The sequence below is a fragment of the Spea bombifrons genome, chromosome 5 (genome assembly GCF_027358695.1).
Source record: "Spea bombifrons isolate aSpeBom1 chromosome 5, aSpeBom1.2.pri, whole genome shotgun sequence".
Taxonomy (NCBI): domain Eukaryota; kingdom Metazoa; phylum Chordata; class Amphibia; order Anura; family Pelobatidae; genus Spea; species Spea bombifrons.
Window position 1 is genome coordinate 72,073,469 of NC_071091.1, and position 21,827 is coordinate 72,095,295.

General features: G+C 37.2%; 2 protein-coding genes across 2 annotated transcripts in view; both read right to left on the reverse strand.

Moving 5' to 3' along the window:
* Positions 1 to 21,827, reverse strand: part of LOC128498071 (beta-Ala-His dipeptidase-like) — a 419,628-nt gene that overhangs the window by 364,892 nt on the left and 32,909 nt on the right. The gene's annotated exons all lie outside the window — the stretch shown is intronic.
* The window catches only part of ZNF407 (zinc finger protein 407), a 239,543-nt gene that overhangs the window by 207,216 nt on the left and 10,500 nt on the right, over positions 1 to 21,827 (reverse strand). The window contains exons 2-3 of the mRNA XM_053468365.1: positions 16,592 to 20,824; positions 7,324 to 7,438 (exon numbers count right to left, since the gene is read on the reverse strand). Of these exons, the coding sequence (XP_053324340.1) occupies positions 7,324 to 7,438; positions 16,592 to 20,783 (4,307 nt within the window). The 5' untranslated portion in view covers positions 20,784 to 20,824. The remainder of the gene's footprint in view (positions 1 to 7,323; positions 7,439 to 16,591; positions 20,825 to 21,827) is intronic.

The window sequence follows — 21,827 nt, forward strand, 5'->3', positions numbered from 1 at the left end:
GCTTATTGAAACCTTAGCCATCGGAAATATCATCCTGAGAGACCAACAGCACTTTGCTATAAAGAGAACCAAGGTTTTTATGTTTCCACAACATCCGGCAAAACGTCTTTCCCATCTAGACCAATTTGTAGCCAGCCTGTGCGTTATGAATTGTTAAACATTCAGTACACTGCCTTTGATGATTTAAGCACACAACAGCTTGAGTCCATCGAGCCAGCCGAAATCTTCATTTATTCCCGCTGTCTACAATTACCCACAACTATGTATTTTTAAATATTTCCAGCCTATAAAAATTACTAATTTTTGCCACTTGTGTTTATCTGCATTTCGACTTTGATTTGGATAAATTAAGCTCTCAAGTGTTTCTTGCTTTATGAAACTCTGCATGCTGTACACTTCAACACAAATAAATGACTTCTACCATTAGAGGTTTAAATAATGTAATGTATTTCATGCGCAGCCCCAAGCTGGATTCCAATGAAGTTGCTAATGCACGTAATGATTAAGTGTAACTCAAATACTAACTGTGTTGTTGAAAACATGACAGGCAATAATTTGGTCTATTATATTCTGCCATTTAATTGCTTGGTACAGACATTCTCTGACACGTTATGAAGCAATGATTTACAATTATTCAAGCTGCAAAGGTCAGAAAGTGACATTATAATCATCCACACAAAGATCGCGTCTAATGCACAAAAACCAGATAGTGCCACACAAATTAAAATTGTTTTGCCGGATATATTAAGTTTTTTTTTTTTAATTTAGTGCTCCTTAAAATGTAATGTTACTGTGAACCCGAGCACGGCAGGCGTGAATACAGGATGCAGACTGGATTAGCCGCTGTACAACAAAAGATGAGGATGATAGTTAACATTTGTTACTATAATTCATTTTTTTTTGTTTAAGTTTGCAACAAAACTCCCCAAAACACAATTTATATATAAATAATCTCAACATGAAATAAGCAGTCACTTATATGTATTACTAACTGGCTGAAAGTGGGATATGGATTAAGCATGGTTGTATCCTCCAGATATAGATCCCCCCCCCACTCCAAAAAAAATAAAGAGGTACCGTACTTGCCGGCGTATAGCACGCACCGGCGTATAACACGCACCCTCCGCAGGACCGGAAGTGAGGGAGACGTCGCTGCAAATCGTGCAGCTCTAGGATTTATCGGCGTATAACACGCAGGTAGGGTTTTAACTTCGTATTTTGGTTTAAAAAGTGCGTGTTATACGCCGATAAATACGGTACTTAAATATGTTTCTAAAAATAAGTAGGTAGATGTTGATTGATTTTGTCTGTATATATATACACACATATATGTATATACATACATACATCCAATGCCCTCCACAAATATTGGCACTCTTAAGCAAAGGAGAATGTGAAATTGCCTTTATTGAACCTTTTGATCTTTTCTTCAAACTATACACAAAAATAATCTGCTCTCATAGACATCAAACAATTGCAAACACAGCGAAGGTAAGCAAAAAAAAAATAAAAATACAAAAATTGTGAAATAAGTGTGGCACAATTATTGGCACACTTTAGACTTTTAGTTGTGCTACCTCTCTTTGCCGAATCTTTTCTGGCTCTGGACAAATTCCTAGGTTGACGCTGGTGGACTCTACTCTTCAGTTCACCCCACAGGTGTTCTATAGGGTTCAAGTCAAGGGATTGGGATGGCCATGGTAGGACCTTCATATTATGGTCAGTAAGCCATTTTGTAAAGTAATTGTATTGATTTGTGTTTTGGATCAGTATCCTGCTGAAAGATCCAACCATGGCCCAAGTTAAGCTTTCTGGCAGAGGCAGCCACATATTCATTTAATATCTTTTGATATTCGATAAAAGTCATTATGTCATGTATCCTAACAAAATGTCTAGCTCCTCTATGCAGAAAAAAGGCACCACCATATGGCTACTTCTTACGGGGGACAAGCCTAGGGATGCATCGGTAAGTCGAGGGGCATATAGGGGGATATCAGGGAGGCAAAGTGACGTATTGGGGGTATAAGGCATTTCCGAGGGGCAGAGAGGCATATAGGGGGTTATAAGGCTTATCAGGGGGGCATATTGGCATATCAGGGAGGCAGAGTGGCATATAGGGGGTTATAAGGCATATCAGGGAGGCCGAGTGGCATATAGGGGGTTATAAAGCATATCTGGGGGGGCAGAGTGGCATATAGGGGGTATAAGGCATATCGGGGGGCAGAGTAGCAAGCTGTGTACATAACTAGGTGGCAGGTTGGCAAATAAAAGGAAATCATGGTTTTTATTAAATATGGAAAAATAGTTTACGTGTGAATTAATATTTGCTAGTAAAACTTTTTTCTTACAGTGTAGTCTTATATTAAGGCTTTTTCTTTTTTTCTAAAATAATATTCAAGTTTTGAGGGGGGTCATAGAGTAAAAAACTTTGCATTCTATGATTTTACATATGAAGACATAATAACAATCATCTGTTCCTTAGCAGGTGTAAAAGTTAGGGAAATGCAACCTCAGATGAACAGCAACATATGTCATATTACAAAGTGTCATGATCTATTCAACAAAAATAAAGCCAAAAATGGAGAAGCCATGTGTAAAAAACTAAGTCTATCTTACTGCTTCTATAGGAATTAAGATGTTAAGTAGCAGACAGGTGCTGCAAATTAGGTGAGTAATTGATCATCTTAGCTGTTTAATGGTCTGGTGCATTCAGGTGTGTGTTAACACATTGTCAAGGAGGAAAGACATCAGCAAGGATCTGGGAAGGGTTATAAGGCCATTTCCAAACAACTTAAAGTCCATCATTCTACAGCAAGAAAGATTATTCAAAAGTGGAAAACATTAAAGACAGTTGCCAATCTTCCCAGGAGTGGATGTCCCAGCAAATTCACCCCAAGGTCAGACTGTGCAATGCTGAGAGAAATTGTAAAAACCCAATAGTTACCCAATCTCAGACTCTACAGGCCTCAGCATGTTAAATGTTAAAGTTCATGACAGTACGATTAGAAAAAGACTGAACAATTATGGTTTGTTTGGTGGGGTTGCCAGGAGAAAGAATGCCCTTTCTAAAAAGAACATGGTTTGCAAAGTTGCAGCTAAAAAAACACAAGACAGACGAGATCAAAGTGGAGATGTTTGGCCATAACGCACACTGCCACATTTGGCGAAAACAAACACTTTACACCAACTGTCAAGCACAGTGGTGGAAGGGTGATGGTTTGGGCTTGTCTTGCAGTCATTGAGTCCACCACAAATATTCTGTATACTAGAGTCTAATATGAGGCCACCTGTCAGACAACTAAAGCTTGGCTAAAATTGGGTCATGCAAAAGGACAATGATCCCAACACACACCAGCAAATCTACAACAACAAAAAAATCCAGACCTCACCCTGATTGAAATGCTGTGGCAGGACCTTAAGAGAGCTGTGCATAAACAAATGCCCACAAACTTCAATGAACTGAAGCAACTGAAGAGTGGACCAAAATACCTCCACAATGATGTAAGAGACTGATAAAGTCATACAGAAAATGATTACTTCAAGTTATTGCTGCTAAAGATCATTCTACAAGCTATTAAATCATAAGGTGTACTTTGGTTTTTCACACATGGCTTCTCCATTTTGGCTTTATTTTTGTTGAATAAATCATGACACGGTGTAATATGTCATGTGATGTTGTTCACCTGAGGTTGTATTTACCTAATTTTTAGACCTGCTAAGGAACGGATGATTGTTATGTCCTGATATGTAAAACCATAGAATTCAAAGAGGGTTTACTTTCCTTTTCACGATTGTATGTAAGTGTGTACATTAGAGTACATATGTGCTTGTGTGTGTATTCCTTGCTAGGAGAGGGGATCATGGGGCAACACGGCTTTTCATATTCTCCAGCACTCTACAATGCTTAAACAGGACATAACAAGTAGCGCATAACATAACAATTTGATTTACAGAAGCAAGAGGTAAAGAGGGCTCTGCTCAAATTAATTTACACTGATAAAATGTATTATTCTTCCAAATTCCTCACTCAATTAAATCAACTGCAAAATCAAAAGTTTTAATCACGCCTGTAGCCATACCCAATTGTCTACACCAGCCATTACAGAAGAGGCATATAGGGAGATTTTAGCACAGTGTAGCACTAAAATATTCCTCAGTTTACCTTAGATTATGCAGCTCCTGCGAGCTTCTGCAGCAGCTGAAAGATTTTGGCTGACCTTGTACCAGGCCCACATAGCTCATACAGCTGGAGAATCTTACTCGTATGGGCCGTTTGGAGTGAATTCCTAATTTATAGCGTATGTGCTACTGGATTGTTTCATAATTTTGCATTAATTTTCTTTTTGATTGAAACAAATAGAAAATTATTTATTTTATTATAGTGCAGGAAAATTAATTTAGTTTAATACTACCTATGTTGAGGTATAATTTCAAATCTTATAGTTTGAAAACTTAAGTAAAAAAAAAAAACTACAATGGTTGAAGCAAAAAAACTATGATTGATGCAAAAAGATGAAATAATCTGGAATGAATAGTGAAAGGAACTGCAACTACAATGCTGCAGCAAACGCTCATAGTCATGGCCATTACCAAAGACTGCTCCTAGAAGTCATGCTCTATACTTCAGTCATCAATACACTCAACTGCACTCTAAATAAGACTGTCAGGCTGGTAACAAGCGCATCTTTTTAGAATGAGAAAGATCAAAATTAGAAGTGGGCAAAAACTTTGATATTGTAAAAAAATAAATAAAAAAAAAATCTAAGAAAATGCCACAAAATACACAAGAAGTATCAAAAGTTATCATGGTTCGAGACATTACTTGCGACAGGCAACAACATTCCAGTGGGAGGTTTCACAAAATAGTAAAGGTTCACTTCTGCCTCTCTTAATCAATATGTGTGTAGAAGAACGCTGTCAATTTCCATGACCTCCTTAATTTCTACTACACTACAATCCTTAGGATATTACATTAGCTAAAGACTACAAAAAGCCATAGTGCAGGACCTTCTGTTTGTGACATAATTACAGCGTTAATGTTCCTGAAAGATCAGTTCACCTTATAAAGCAGGATTTTTAAAAAGGTAAAATTTATAGCAATTAAAGCTAATGAAGAAATGCTGCATGAGCTGCTTATGCTCAGGAACTAATATGTCCACAGAGCATTCCCAAGATTATTTAGCCATCAATGATAATGAATTGACATTGTCAGAAGTGTTAATGTACCGACAGTTCTAATCCGTAAGCCATTCTTAGAAGAGTTTTTTTTTTTTATAATGTTGATGGCTACTTTGCCAACCCACCAATTCTCGTAACTTTTTAATCAATCCATTACCAAGATGTGACCTCCGAGGCATGTGCTTTACCCGTTCTGGTCTTGAATTCATACATTTTATTATGAAGGAAATGAAAGACGGGGGAAAATCTTCAGCAGATGTTCAAAACAGACACTTTTATTAGAGAAAAAAGTTTCTAGCGGAAGACATTTATTTCTCATAGAAGTCTTGGTATATAATCTACTTGCATGAAAAATAGATACTGTATTTAATAGTATCCCCCCTGTTCAAATATAAGGTTCTATGTTCGCAGCTAGACAATAATGACAAAGTTTCATGACTACCTACCGCAGATAAATTACATCATCAGGGTCACGAATAAATGTGTAGAGGTGGCTAAAGCCGATATCATAGTGCCTACACTTTATCTCTTTTGGGGCAATAAATGCATCAGCCACTCCAACACTAAATATTGCAGAAAAGGTCACAAAACACGGCCTTTTTTGGCAATACGTGTATTCACATAAAGTGCGTCTGATGTCAGCCGAGGATATCAATGTCTCATAAGGCCCGAAGGCCATCTGGGATAGGCCTTCATTTAGTAAATTAGTGCTGGATCGATCCTTTTGGTTTTTTTTGTGTTCATTCCACGCATCAAGTCCGTGCGGATCCGTGCAGATGAATATATAGGGAGGTGAGCTGGCTTTTGCATTTATTCAATTTTGATAGGCAACGCAGCACTGCTGCGAAGGAAGACACAGACGGCCTCCATACAGGGAGGGATTCAAGAAGTAAGGTTATCAATGGAAAAGCCATTTCATGTTATTTTCACATACAAAGCTTTTCTTCCAGAAACAAAGACATATCTAAGTGACCTCAAACTTTTGAACAGTAGATGTCTGTCTGTCTATCTATTTATGTAAATATTTCATATCATAGCAGGACAGACTCAATTTGCTAGTAAAATAGCAATGGCGTAATATTAAAGTCATGCAAAATCTGCAATTTCTGCCATAAAACCTAGTTAAGCGGAGCATTTGCACAGCAAGTAAAAGCTGTAGGTATGAAAGCCTATTAACATGGAGAAGATCAGCCCATCCATTCACCCGTGCATTGTGCTAACTATAATTGAACTTGAGCATTGCTTGCATTAGCCAGAGGACCTCTTCAGCAGGTTACACAGGTTTGCGTAAAGTGTTTTTATATGATGCATATATCAGTTCATTTCTCTGGCATAATAACATTAAAGTGTATTTTTTAATCAGAACAAGGGTATTAAAATCCAACTCCAAATGTCCTGTGATATACAGTACATGCCACAGCAATCTAAAACCTTTAAAAAGACACTTCCCTGAAATTAATTAGTTTTACATTAAGAAGTTTCAATGCCTACTTAAATGCAGCATATTTGAAGGACGATTAAACAATACAAATGAACCTGCAAAAAGGGAAAAAAAACTCCAAAAACCAGAAAGTATGTTTTTTTAAGGAAACACACATTAAAGTTAAATAAAATAATAAAAGATTTATAGTACATTGCTAAGACGTACTGCTGTGTGTGTATATATATATATACGTACACACACAAACACACACACACACATATACAAATGTTATTTTAGTATGTAACATATATTAGTGAATAGAACTTAATATGTAGCAGAATAGCGTAAAGCTATTGAAAGTAAAAGGACAGGAAGTAGATCCTTGCCTCAAGTTATAATATATATTTTTGATGTCTTTAAATGGAATTTACAGTTCTCTGTGGTAATACGAGGGAACATCCTATAATTTAGGCAATTTACAGATTACAGGTTCAAGTTGACCTTGTAGCCCCATACAATTGCTCATCCACAGCGCTGGATTAGGAGTGGGAGAAAAAATGTCATAACTGTGTTTAAGGAATTTACCATGACAATGAAAAGCAGGGAACGCATGCATAATTTGAGCCATCCTGAGCACTGGTTTTGCATTCTGAAGAAGCGCACATCTTCTCGTCTTTTCTTCCCAGAGTGATCAATAGCAGCAGCAGTGATAATTTACTCACCCACAGACGTGACACTTGTATTCTCGCATCCCAAGATGTCTCTTAACGTGGTACCTGGCATCTCCAAGCTGAGCGGCGGCAAAGTGGCATATCTTGCACTTAAAGGGTTTTGATCCTACAGAAAAGCCAAAGACACGTCAGTTCAACTGGAACAGCGCAATCTGAAGTTCTTGTACAATCTAAGCTGCAATTTACTATACTTGGTAAACATGAAATAACATTTCCAGCACTCACTATAAATAATATATTATTTTAATACTGTATTAAATAAATACGCTATTTTGGCCAAAGACTATAAGCTCACCTCCCACATCAAAGGGGACACGTGGAGAGTAAGAGCAGCCTCTCCGCTTTACTTGGTTTGAGCTTTTTGGGTAAGGCATATAGAGACTAACCTTTCTTATATTAGGGTAGTATGAAAGTCCAGCCATTTTGCGTTAGCAAGTGGTTAACAAGGCGAGAGAATTTAAACATGAATGGGATAGGCATAAAACTATCCTGATTCTTTCGAGGCCCTGTAACTCAACTATCATCCTAATCAAGCCATCTGAATAATTAACAGCTTCAACACATCATCGGAAGCAGATCAGCTGATCCAAATCCAAGCAGTCCTCTCCTATTGTCTCACTTTTCCATCAACCACCCACTAGTTTGTAAGAGCAAGAGCAGTGCCCTCTTCTCCTTTACACCAATTTGTTATTGTATGTGTTATTGTATGTGAAATTGTTCTACTGACTGTAACAGCGCTGCGGAATCTGCTTGCGCTTTATAAATAAATGCAATGTAATGTAATTATAACAGGAGATAAGGGTCCAAGTCTTTATCATCAGGAATAATGGATACAATGGATATGCCCAATGGTTCTTGTATGTTGTCAAATGTTATTTTTCCTCGTCATGGGGCGTCAGACTGCATCCTTTGCCTAGCACAGTAGCGCTGGCAATTTGGTCTTTGTTTCTATAAATATTGCTAAAGGCATAATGTGTTCTAATTATAAACCACAGCTCATGTTACCAATACATTTCCATGTAGGTTTAACTAAACTGTGAGTTGCAGGGATATCATCTTAACTATGCCTTACAACGGGCCAACTCAGCCCTTATAGCTAATGAGATAATGTTTGTCATCTCACCTAAACCCACTCTTTCTTGAATTTCAATCTTGCTCTTTGGGAACAAACATTGCAGGGCACTAGATTATTATTTGTGTATATACATTTTAGATACATGCAGTACTCTAACCAGGGAGAACGCTCTGGTTTAACCAGGAGTCTCCAGGTGAAGATTTGCTTCTATAGGTCTCTTTCTCCGAGCAGAGGGAGCAATGTTTAGCCACACCCATTCCCTCCCAAAAAAAAACACCCACACATGACAAGCCCCACCCACACAGTCAGCTAGCCCCCCACCCCTAGAAGAGGGGTAGCCTGCCTTGTTAAGTTCTCAGGTGTGCAGACATATGTCAACCTGTTGCTATCTTGGCCACACAGAGGGGATCTTGGCATTTTTGTAAGTGTAAAGAACAAACTCTAGTCAGAGTTTGTTCTCTTCATTTTAATGTATTATTAGAAGGGTCAATATAAGCACACAAAGATTTTATAGAAGAGAAACATATAATTCCTGTCACAGAACCACCTAAAAAAACACTTTCAGAACAGCCTTCTCTACTCCACTCCTCGTCTACCTCTCCGGCACGTCTGCGTGGCTATTTCCGATTTTTCCCGTCACACAGCAAGCATGATTCATTGCCTTGTGATGACATGCAATGTGTGAATATACTGTGGGTGAAATATTATACCTTTACGACTATTTTATAGCCAAGAATTTATGATTATTCTGAAAAAAATAAAAGTATTGACATTTTGGCTATTATTTATTTTACTCACAAACTTTATAATCAAGACCCAGCACATCACTGATCTATGAAATGTGGATTTAACGAGCGCGGTTTTGAGATTTTCAAAGATGCCTTTGTTTTAGGGATAAGGTTATATTCAGATGTATGTAAAAGAAACTGTTCCACACTTTAACTAAATACTGAGATTCCAAGCATTTTCCCAGCCACTATATTTTTGAATGGCTAAACCCTACCTAAAAAAATTTCCTTCAAAGTTTGTGCCATTCATGTTTTCTCAGAGGATGCTTACATGTAGCTTGTAATCAATGTGATACAGGTCAAGTGTGATGACAAGGACTTGGGCTGAAGGTGTGGCTAAACCACAGTGGGAATGAAAAGGGGATGGCCAAGAGAAAACTGGGTGGCGCTAAAGTTGCTCAACCACGCCCACGGTTGTAAAGGCTACCCCAGATGCGTTGCAATAAGCTGCTGGGCAGCTCCAGAGAGTTCCCAGGTATGTATATTTAAGACTATCCATTTAAAATTAATATTAGCAGTGGCATATTCTGGCCAAAGGCAGCCCCTCTGCCACATATGAGAAAGCAAATCGCTCTATTGGGTGCCTGTAGCATCAATACTCAACGGTCGGTTAAAATGGAGGTAATTGCACATTAACACAATTGAGTCAGCACACTCATCCATAGTTTCCACCCACATGACCATGCGGGCCCTAAAAAATAGTGACGCCCTGGGATCTGATGTCATATCCTGACGCCAAGTAGTAATAACGGAAGAGCTGGTGGTGCCTCCCTGGCTTAGGCCTATGTCAGTGCCAAAAAAAAAAAAATAAATAAAAAGACTATGCCACTGATCCTAAGTGAAAGTTAAATATTTACTAAGTTCCACATAAAGAGTGGACTTACAAATGTTAGAACATTCGAAAACAGGACACTTTCTCGCATTTTCTAGTTCAATACATTCTTTATAAAATAAAGCAACCCCTTAAAAGTAACTTTGATATGACTGTGGATCCTTCGTATTATGTTTAGAATATGTTTAGTGAAGTACTTCTTCGAGGCAGTAAAACCCTGTGTGAAATATAGGTTGTTTAATAAGTGTACATAAAGGCCTTTGATAAGACAGAATTTACTGTACATCATATATGATCAATAGAGCTTTGCGCTGTGTCCTTGGAAATAAAAATACTTTGTTGAAACGGAGGATCTCAGTAAAAATTTGAGAGTCTTAAATTTCAATGTAATTCCCAAAAGCTGACGAAAAATGAAGCATTTAATTTTAATCTTCTAATAGAAATAAAAAAGTCAACAGTACTAAGCACAGGCAGACAAGGTTGAATATTTCACAGTTCAATGACAATGAAGCCAGATCTCTTAATACCTCCATTTCTTGGAGAAGAAGTAGATGTAAAATATATTTAGCACCTGAATGATTATATCTAGTCAGCTTTATATGTTTAAATGTCAAAAGCAGGTTGAGACTGCAGCTAACAGCAATCACATCTCATCAATCACATACAGAAATTCCAGTTTATTTAAATGAAGCAGATAAAACTAAATTAATCATTAATTTGGTGACTTTCTAAATTGTCATTACACTCCATAAAATGGGTAATGCAAATAATATAACAATAGAAAGGGAATAGTCTTCTAGATACACAGACAAAAGATGGACAAAAATATGGCCAAATACTAAATATTCACAGTTCAAATTCTAATCTTTAGAACGTTAAAAAAAATATCCTTCGGAACAAAATTTTGGTTTCATGAATATTCATACCACTTTTATTTTACATGGATTATATTCTAGTGTCAAAATCTTACATATTTTCGGGAAACAAACTATCCATTGGTAAAGTCATCCCACCTGCCTACAACTTTTGCACAGTACTGTATATAGTGCTATGGACAATGGGCTGGATTTCTCTTAAGTCATACCACACATTTCCTAGAACACCGGTGTTTTGGGAGTAGCAAGGCACAATTGCTCTGCCAACAACAAGCTTAATCCTACTGGGCCAGCCCATGGAGGTCTAAGTAGTAGTAAGTGCTACAGTCAAATTGATCGTGTGATAAATACAGTCAGCGTTGTTTTCTGAGCTCCGGTACAGATCTTGGCACCTCCGGTCCAGGCTGTTCTCTATCACAAAGTAGTGGATGTTATGGTTCACTCTCTATAGTGTTCCGTTGAATGTTCTGCTCATTGCTCTGCTTTTACCACTTTTTATCAAAACTGCTCTTTCCACCTACAGTTTCTAGTGCTGTTGATTAATTCCAAACATAAAACCTGTACTATGTATAAATTCCCACTAACTATGTTGCAGAAATCTCCTCCAGAAACCTGCTCCTTTCCTATGGTGCTGAGCTGTGAGCCGGTTACCCAGGTCAGGACAGGTAGGTCTGGCCACAGGGAGTCCCTGCTAGGTGCTTAATGTTCAGAAGGGCACAGGAAATGGGTAGGACTTTGTAGACCTCAATACCACTTGGCCACCACGGACATTGAAGGATAACTGTGGAGGCCCCAGCTGCCATACAAGGATCCTGAAATCTGAATTAATCATTGCCTGTATCGAAACATAAAGAACTAACATATTTGCTAGCTTAAATGTAATTATATATGTAATATCAAACTCCCCTGATATTATGGTGCACATGACAGTGGTATTAGAGAAGATTAATTAACCTTATCATGGGATCAAGATGTGAGATTGAATGAATCTGTTTCAGGCTGGCAACATCAAGGTAAGCATACATGGGATTTAAGTAGAGTGAATGGTTAAATCCTAAATACCATCAATCCAATATTGATGTATACATTGCAATGGGTTATTTTTCCTACCTAAAACAATGCAAACATTTGGCCAAATGGAGTTGACATTTATTATAGTAATCCCTATAATGACAATCATAGACAACTTGCCAAGTAAAATACGTAATATTAAGACCTTACTTATAGGTCAGTACCTGAGTACCTTATACTCTTTACAAAAAAAGGGTTATTAAAGATACCAAACTGGATTGCTGAAAGCAAGTACTTTGACCTTGAAATTATATAAGTACAAAAATGACATAAATGTATTTGTAACAGCTGTCCAAGTGAAACGCCACCAAAACAGCTGTTACATTTATTAAGACGGTGCTCTCTTCGAACCTTCTCTGACTTCTTCTTTGTGGTTGTTTATTTGGAAACCTATTTAATAAATTCCCCACTGCCACACAGAGCGGCCTCAATGGGAGTTTTGAGTCGATAGCAGTGTGACTAGCTGCTTTGTGACTGATTGAATGAGTCCCTAAGAGAACGAGGTTTCAATAAACTCTGATGATTTAGGTCACTTTTAATTCCAATAGTCGTGATCATAAACAGTTCACTGTGGGGAAGTGGTGAACGGCCTCCAAAATGGGAAAGTTTGAGTCTATTAACGCAGCATGCAGAAATCTCTGAACAGAAGTGCTTTAGCAAACTAGCCTGCTGAGTTCACTGTATTTATTTGTATGAGTTCATTTGAATGTAAATGAAAACACTAATGCGGATGTTTATGTTCGCGGAGAACATGGTGGTCATTTACCAATCTATGTTAATTCAAAAAGATTATCGGCTCTAAACCGCAACAGATCAACCATTAACTAGACCTGATTTGCATTAGGAGAGATAACATTTGTAAGCTATTTGTAGAATGGGATGTAACCGTTATACAAGATTTATTTACATCCATATTTATTGAAGAGACAGAAAATTCTGAAAAAGAATGATGTTTTGTACGTGTAAATAGTCTGTTTACCGATGTAACATCTTTAAAGCTAATTTCTTTGGATCACGAGCAGTAAAAGCTGTCACTCATGTATAAATGGGAACACTGGGTAGCCAAAGAGATTTGCTCACTATGCCTTTTTAAATCTGATAAAACCTATGGCACATAACTTTTAGGATTTCTTCAATTACTGTATAGATTGTAATGAACAACCTTTCTTGGCTGAAATAGTCTTGTTTGGCTGTCTATGCATAGGAAATCCTGAGCATGGTTGTGACAAACTATGTTTTTTTCATCAAATATGATTGCTTTTCATATTTTAGTTAATCCTTTTTTAAGTTATTTTATGAGTGCTTGTCGGCATTATGTTGTCGGTGTTTTATTCTTTTCAAATCAATATATATCAAGGCATTACTGACAATTTAACCCTGCCACCTAAGCTCGATCACATATTTTAGTTCTGGTTCTGAATAGTTATAATATTAGTATTTATTTATATAGTGCAACACATTGTGAATAATAGCCTTGAATCAAAAATTGCATGTATGTGACATCTCAAGGCTTGTCAGATGTGTCAATTTGTCAGTCAGTGGTGAACATAGTTATGTGCAAGTGTGCAAACAACCTGCTGTCCTGTTTAAGGCACAATCTCCATGAAAAGTGGAGGACACAAAAACAACATAATGCAGGCTGTAAAAAATCTGCAGTAGGGCTGCAACTAACGCTTATTTTCATAATCGATTAGTTGGCCAATTTTTTTGAGGTCTGCACAATGCAGGTAGACAAACCTCTGCTGTTGTCCGGCAATAGTGGAGGTCGCACAGACGCCCACCCACAGCCGCCGAACGTTGCGCAACGGGCGCAGACAACCTCCGCTGTGCTGGCCGATACTTCAGCCGGGGCTTCAATGGTGGAGCACCGGAAGGTTAGGTCACGCTGGTGCTCCATCATAGAAGCCCCGGGGGAAGTGGAGGACATTAGAGGAGGATGTATGTGCGCATCGCACAGATACCCTCCGGCTGTCAGAGAGGAGGATCTGGGTCCCCTGCAGCGGTGTGGGGGAACTGGATCTTAGTGTTATTATCCAACCTCTCTATTTGAGGTCGGATTATAAAACGAGGGCTATTTTTCAGTGCATATGCTCTGAAAAAAAACCCTCATCTCACATTCGATAAAATCGATTCAACTAATCAATAATGAAATTTGTTGGCAACGATTTTCATTACCAATTTTTATTGATTTTATCGATTAGTTATTGCAGTCCTAGTGTATGGTGTTTGTGTTACAGTATGGCATAAGCGCGAGTGTGTATGTCAGCATATAGTGTTAGAGTGTATGTATTAGTGCTTGTACGCATAAGATATTAGTATGTGTCTGTTACTGTATGGTGTTAGAGTATGCAACTGTATGCTAATATATGGCAAGGCTTGACAAACCCCAGGCGCCAGGTTGGGTAATATATGAAGGAAAACAAAAAAAACATGATTGGGGGAAGAAGAAAAAAAAAAAAAGATGTCCCAAATCAAATTTGTCAACCCCTGCATCAATATATCCATTGACTTCCTCTAAGATAACAGAAAGCTTTAGTGGAACATTACAAGTCCTCATCTTCAAAGCATTAGCATTTTCCATCACTGCAGACCTTCTACCATTATACTCCTCTGCAAAGGGGTGTTTGTGATGCTCAGAAGCAACGGCCAGGTCCCGAATTTTAGTTGCATTGCCAATATTAAGGGATACGCATTATCTTTTTAAAGATCATTCTATATTACTAGACAAATCACAGTACCACGACATTTGGAAAAATATGTAAACATGTGAAACTTTAATTAATAATATTTATCTTAGGATAGAAAATGAATCCAAAAACTCTATACTTTAGGTATATTGTGGATCAACTGGGCCAGGCCATCAACCTCCCATGGCACATTTCATTTTAAGCTAAAGTGTTTCTGATGCATGGAGAGTTTAAACATTCTGAAAAAAGGTTTTATTTTTCCCAGGCTTACAGTTGGAGTAGTGGAAGATAATAATTAACAGTATTACGATACTGTAGATATCAGACAGGAGTGATTTTTTCGCATTACTTGCAGAAAACTTGGCAGCTGTTAGTCGATGTGCCTTCTCAAAATGCAATTAAAACAAAATTGAAGCAGAGGCCTACAAACAATGTTAAAAAAAAGTAAGCTAACTTTTACTAAATGTTACAATCAATGATGTAACTTATATAAGTAGGGTTGTTCTGTCATATATTGATGGTTACCTCACTTTCACATCCACATTAACTTGATTTTAAATGCAATTAATACATATAGTCAAGGAAGAATAATGGACTACATTCTGCACTTAACCTGGTGGACATTTTCAAATGGCACAAGTGACCAGTGCAAACCTATTTTGCATTGTAAACGACTAAATAAATCTTAATGGATTAAGAATGATCAGCTATCAACACACAAGGGAAATTAAGTGCTGAAATGCCTACATTGATTATTTTAAATTATTAGCCTTACTCTCTTCTTGAATTTGTATGCTTTTAGTGAGCTTTAACACATTTACAAGACTTATTGACTATAATTACAAGAGAATTCAAGTAATGGACACATCAATTATAAGCAACATGTCTTGACCAGACAGTGGCATTAAGAATTCTAAAGAGGACTGCATTAGCATCTTCGCTTTTTATTTTATTCACTTTTTATCTGCCGTATGAGGACATATTAAGGGCTTATACATGGTCTCCATCGGTGTCCTGTTTTTAGTAATAATATTTGTAGGAGGAGGATTGTTTACCAAAATGATCAACGTTATAAACATTATATCGTTGTCTACAAAAGGATATAAGGGTCAGCACTTTGTTACTTTCTAATAACTATTATTAAGAAATAGTATTTCGAGAGATCATGACATAAGCCTGTTATCAGCAGTGTCACGGGATGAAGATGTTCAAAACTATAGAGTGTAAACTTTTAGGAGCGCAAAATTGTTAGTGCAAGGCAGAAGAGCCAATACATCCCTCTATTAACTTTAAAGGGGAAGTCTCACCATTCCATTTTATTGGTTTGATTTTAACCACTTTAGAAACCATCAGTGATGGTGAATGAATTATTTTGGACAATAAATTCGAGAAACCCACCAAGGCCTTTTCCAACGGAGCTAATGAATGTGTATTTACGGTTTATATTCTAACCTTCAACACGGAGCTTGAGAACTTTTATAAAATAACAACGTTCTGTGACTTATTACTATATTATGTTATATGCTCTTTTTCTCGTCTTACTTATGAATAGGAATTCCAAACAAATGTATGTTATTTATTACAGGTTTATTTATAACATATATATTAGGTGTCCTAATCCAGGATTTTATTTCTGTCTCTATTCAATAAATGTTTACAGCAACAACAGACATATTTGGCATTTTTCTCCTTGTGATAAACTTTGTGAGAACATATTATGGTTATAACTTAAAACTCTGAGTAGCTCATGCTGTGCTTAATCATTTACAATAAGATAGATGTCTACGGTTTAATATAGGTCCTCTTGACTTATATCAAAGTCAAGAGGACTTTAATATTAAACTGTAGGCATCTATCTCACTGGCTTATCAAAGCATAGATACATATTATCATACAGTTAACAAAAAATAAAAATAAAAAATTTGCCTTACCTGTATGAGTGCGAATATGGGCCAAGAAGGCCATGGAATTGCTGCTTTTACATATCTTGCCACAGTACTTGCAGATGTTTCCTTGGTTTTCTTCTCTTTCTCTGTTAATTTGCTCAGTGTCTTCTTCAATATATTTGTTGACTTCCCTCAGCAATTCTTCATGCTGTTCTTTAATGTGAAGAAATAAACTCTGCTCCGAATCAAAATGCTCTGTGCATTTCACACATTTGAAAGTGGCTCCTCCTTCAGGAAGTTCTTCAAAACTGGCTTGTTCGTTTCTTATGTGGCCAACACTAGACAAGTGTTGATGAAGATTGCTTTCGGTAAAAAAAGATTTGCCGCATAGCAAGCAATGAAAGTGTTTCTCTTTTGTCGGGTGCTTCATTGCAATGTGCACATTCAACCCGCTGAGACCATCCGCCATGAAGCCACAGTCATCACATCGTATGCGATTTGTCTCGCCTTGGGGGTTCCCATCATGTTTCTTTCTTCTACCAGGTTTGATTTCTAGATCATTGACTTTTGTTGTACTTCCTACTTGACCAACAGAACTAGCGGTCAACTGAATAACATCATTTTTTAGTTTTACAATTGAGGAATCAAACTGGTTTCCATTTTGAATTTTGTCACATATTTCAACAATATTTCTTCCTTCAGAAGCAACATCAACCGATGCATCATCTGTCTCCCAGTTACTATTTGCTAAACAAGCTTCTCTCTCATCCACGGCTTCATAAGGAATTATTTCACCATTATCTTGAGGGCACAATGGTCTCTCCATTTGTTCATTGTCTGCTGGATCAGATTTATCTGAAGGGTTCTGCTGTTCAGGTTCCAATTCCTCAGGTTTTTCCTTGTAATCTATAGCTTTAATTTGTACTTTGTCATTCATTTGGATTGGACAAACAGTCTGGCTTTTGTGTTGCTCTTGATGACTTGTAACATTACAATCCCCATTTCTGTCACTCATCTGGTTCAGGATGATTTCTTGAGCTTTTTCATGATTGTTATTTTCCTCTCCACAACCCAATGTTTCGCTTTCTTCAGCTTGAACACTGGCAGTTGAAGATGCCTTGGAAGCATCCAACACTGCATCGCCACTTTCTTGGTCTTCCAGACAATGACTTAAGCTATTCTGTGTATTGGAATCTGGATTTCCTTTCAGTTCTTCTAAAAATTCATTTGTTTTTTCTTGAATGATTTGTTTGGGATCAATATCTGCCAAATTCTGAACCTTGTCAACGTTTTGGTCCACCATCGAAGAATTTGATTGGTAATTATGGAATTTGACTTTATGCTTTTCAGTGGCCACATGCCTTGTCATCTCCCTGAATGTTACAGCATAGTATTCGCACGCCATACAGTAATATTCAAACTCTTTAGTGTGTTTCCTCTTGACATGCACTTCTAAAGAAGATGTAGAATGTGATACAAAATCACAGTGTTTGCATTTATTACCGCCATTTTCAACTGCTCTTTTCTGAAGGATGTCGCCATCACAAATAACATCTATTTCCATGGCTTTTTCTTGAGAGTCATTGTCCGTTTGAGCATTGCTACCATTATGAGGATTTGGAGATACCTCCAGTGATATGTGAGAGTTATCCAAAATATTTGTGGCAGATGTTGAATTGGAAGATTCATTATCTTGAGGGCCTGAGCGCCCCTTTTTCTTGGCAACAGCTTCAAAATTAGTCCCGTCGGATATAACAACAATTATAGATTCATGTTGCTCGTTTTGCTCTTCAGATACACGACTCTCGTGTTTTTTAGTTGTACAATGACGTTCCATATCGCCTTTAGTTACAGTGTAATAATTGCACACTTTGCACCAATAGTTGTATTGGTGACTATGCTTCCGTCTAATATGTACTGTTAAGTTCGTAACGCTAGAAGCCAGAAGTCCACAATAGGTACACATTCTAGAGATATTTCCTTTTGGTCTTCCTCTCTTGGGCGCATTTTCTAAGGCAGAATCTAGTTCACCTGTGGCTGGAGTACAGCACACTGATTCGGCAGTGGATGGCAGTTTGTCCTGGGAACCAGGATGTGGTTTAAGAGGAACTTCTTTTTCAATTTTAGCTTCATGGGAAGCACCAGGTTCTACAGCACCAGAAAACCAAACCCTTTCAATGCATTCCTCAAAAAGTAATCCAATGTTGTTCTTCTTAGCATTTTGAATATGTTTGCTCCTTTTTATGTGCTTTTCCATGCCCTCTTTGCACATTGAGTAAATATTACAGGCCTTGCATAAAAAGTGATAATCACGGGCATGGCGTAGTTTAATGTGCCTTGTAAGGACAGTAGAGGATCTTGTCTTATAAAAGCACTTTTTACAATGAAACCGAGACTTTTTTATGTCACATGGAGGTTCTTCACTCAGTGTGGTTTCTTTTATGGGGATTACCACAGTTTGTACCGGCTCTTCTTTCATTAGACTTATTTCTATACTTCCTATATTTTCAAGCGAAGGGTCGTTTACATCATAAGGCTGCAAGGCCAATGTTTCTGTGTCAGAAGCATTTTCGTTTTGTTTCCATTTCAGTATGTGGTAATCTGATGTTTTATGGTACAAGAGATCTTCATGTTCTATAAAGTAACTATTGCAGACAAAACAATGAAGGGGCATGTGGTGTTGAGTCTCTATGTGAGTTTTAAATGCTAATTCATCTAGCATTACTAATTGACAAATGTGACACTTTAAGTCAGCCTTGGCTGTCTGATGTATTTCAATTTGGTAATGCTTTTCAAAGTCATCTTTGGTCACACACAAGTATCCACATGGTTGGCAATAAAAACGCACTTCAATGTTTTTGCTGTTCTCATAAACCAGTTCTTCTTCAATACTATTGCATACTCCTTCTGTGTCCTTGTTGTCCTTAGCTATATCCACACAATCATTGCATTTAGTTGGCAATGGTTCTGCTAGTTCTAGTTTAGCACACAAAGGCTTTAGATTTGATTCAGCATTTAGTCCAGTGTGAACTTTAGCTCGGCCTTTTTTAGTAATATTAATCAACTGGAAGTGCTTCTTAACATGCCCAAACCCTCGATTCCTCCTAAACAAACGAGTTTTTTCACATTCTCTTTTATACCATGCCCTTCTAGCAATTATATTGAGGATTGCTTTTGAAGTAATCTTTAAAGTCTTCTTTTCAGGGTTAGCTAGGGAGTTTTTTGGCGTTTTTAATTGTTTGAACTTTTTAACTGGGCCTTTTGGATTTCTTTCAGAACGGTTTTCTGCAGAGGCGATTAAGGTAACAGCTTCAGAAGATGAATCTTTTATCTCGGCTGAAGTTGCAGGTTCGCATACCACATAACTTCCACAGTCTACGTCTGAGGAAATACCCTTTTCAACCAGGCTATCAGTAGCACATTTGAAACGTCCTGAATTTGGAGCAATTGCATCACCCTTTTCTACCTTAACTTTGTTTTTCTTCTGCTTCTTTCCCTGTGAAAGTCTTTTCTTTGAGAACTGTTTTTTCATTAAAGTCTTATCTAGGCTTGGACTTTCCATGACAGTGTGAAGATGGGTTTCCTGATTACAATGGGCTTTGAAAAGATTTTCTTTTAAACATTGAAAGCCACATGGTTCGCAGAAAAATATTTCGTATGGCTTTTCTAACTGGTTTACCGTGTCTGGCAAAGGTAAATTCTGTTCTGAAGTAAGGCTGACATCATCATTTCCTTTAATCGGGCTACCTATACAACGATTACTAGGTGGAAGGTCTTCTGCAACTTGGCTATTCAAGTCACTTCTCGTGGTAAATGTTACAATACTGTGTTCAACATCATTTAATTGTTTTTCTTCCTCATTATCACTCATATTTTCTGAATTGATAGTATTTGTTGGTGCCATGCAAGCGTCCATATTTTTGAAGTTGTCATTGTCTACTGTCATTTCACTCTGTTTGACACTTGCATCGATCTGACTGGGATAACTGGTCCATTTGCCATCAATGTTGGGCTCTGTAGTGTCACATTTTAACCTTTTTGCCTCTCCAGGACTAGCATCATCTTCCCGGTTATCTGGAGATTCTGGTACAGGCCTTTTACTAGTTATGCATTCTGCTTTTCTTTCAGGCTGTGATAGGGAACTGACACCAATGTTACTTTCTGCAACCTCTTTTTCTGCAGTAATGGGCATTTCGGTTAATGAGGTCTGGTCTCCTAGATTAGAATCTTTCTCCATTCTTGGCAGATCAGAAAAGCTCCATTAAGGTGAAGAAGAAGCTGAAAAGGAGGCACAACATAGGGTATTAGTGTCAACATACATTTTGTGCTGTATATATAATTTATATTAATTGCATGCGAGCGTTGGTCCACTTAGTAGTGGGACTATCTAGTATGCTAGGCCAATATACCTTAGGTCTGACATTTTATTTTTCCTCTACCTATTAGCTTACAAGCACAGAAAAATATAATTTTAGTTTCCATTGCAACAACCTATCAGCGTCTACTACAGTGATTTTACCCTTTTTTTTATTCTATATATATATATATATATATATATATATATATATATATATATATATATATATATATATATATATATATATATATACACACACACACACACACACACACACACATCTACATAACCTAATTCTCCAAGATCACATAAAAAAACTCAAAACATGAACAGTGATTACTTTAGCCTTTTCTTCCGATGCAGTTTTTTTTTTTTAACCGAATATAGGCCTTATTAATATTTTGCATTTTATTTTATTTTTTACTATTAACATTACATTCCTAATTTAGAAGAACATGCATCGGAAGTATATACTTTAGGTTTGTGTATGTATATATTATTTTAATGGTGCCATAAATTAAAAATAGTGTTCCTTGGGTGGCATAAATAGCTAAAATGCATCTTCAGCGTTGAAGCATGTGCACTGTATCCAGTTACTAACTGGGGCTTTGCTGACATCTGGTGGACATTTTACAAAAAATAAAAAGATGATCTGCAACAAATGATTCAATGCTTTCAAGAATCTCCTCTACATTTTCAATTAATAGTTTACATGTACGTGGTTCGCCAAAGTATTGGAAGCTCAGCGTCTCTGGTAAGGTACAGAAAAAGAAAAAGCAAATGTTAGTTGTGGTGTCCAATTCATAGATAGCAATTTTTAATTGCATCCTATGAGTCAATTGACTTTAGGTGTACAGATTTACAATCATGCACATAGGGGATTGCACTCTCCAACTGATGAAAAACAAGAACAAAAAAGACTAA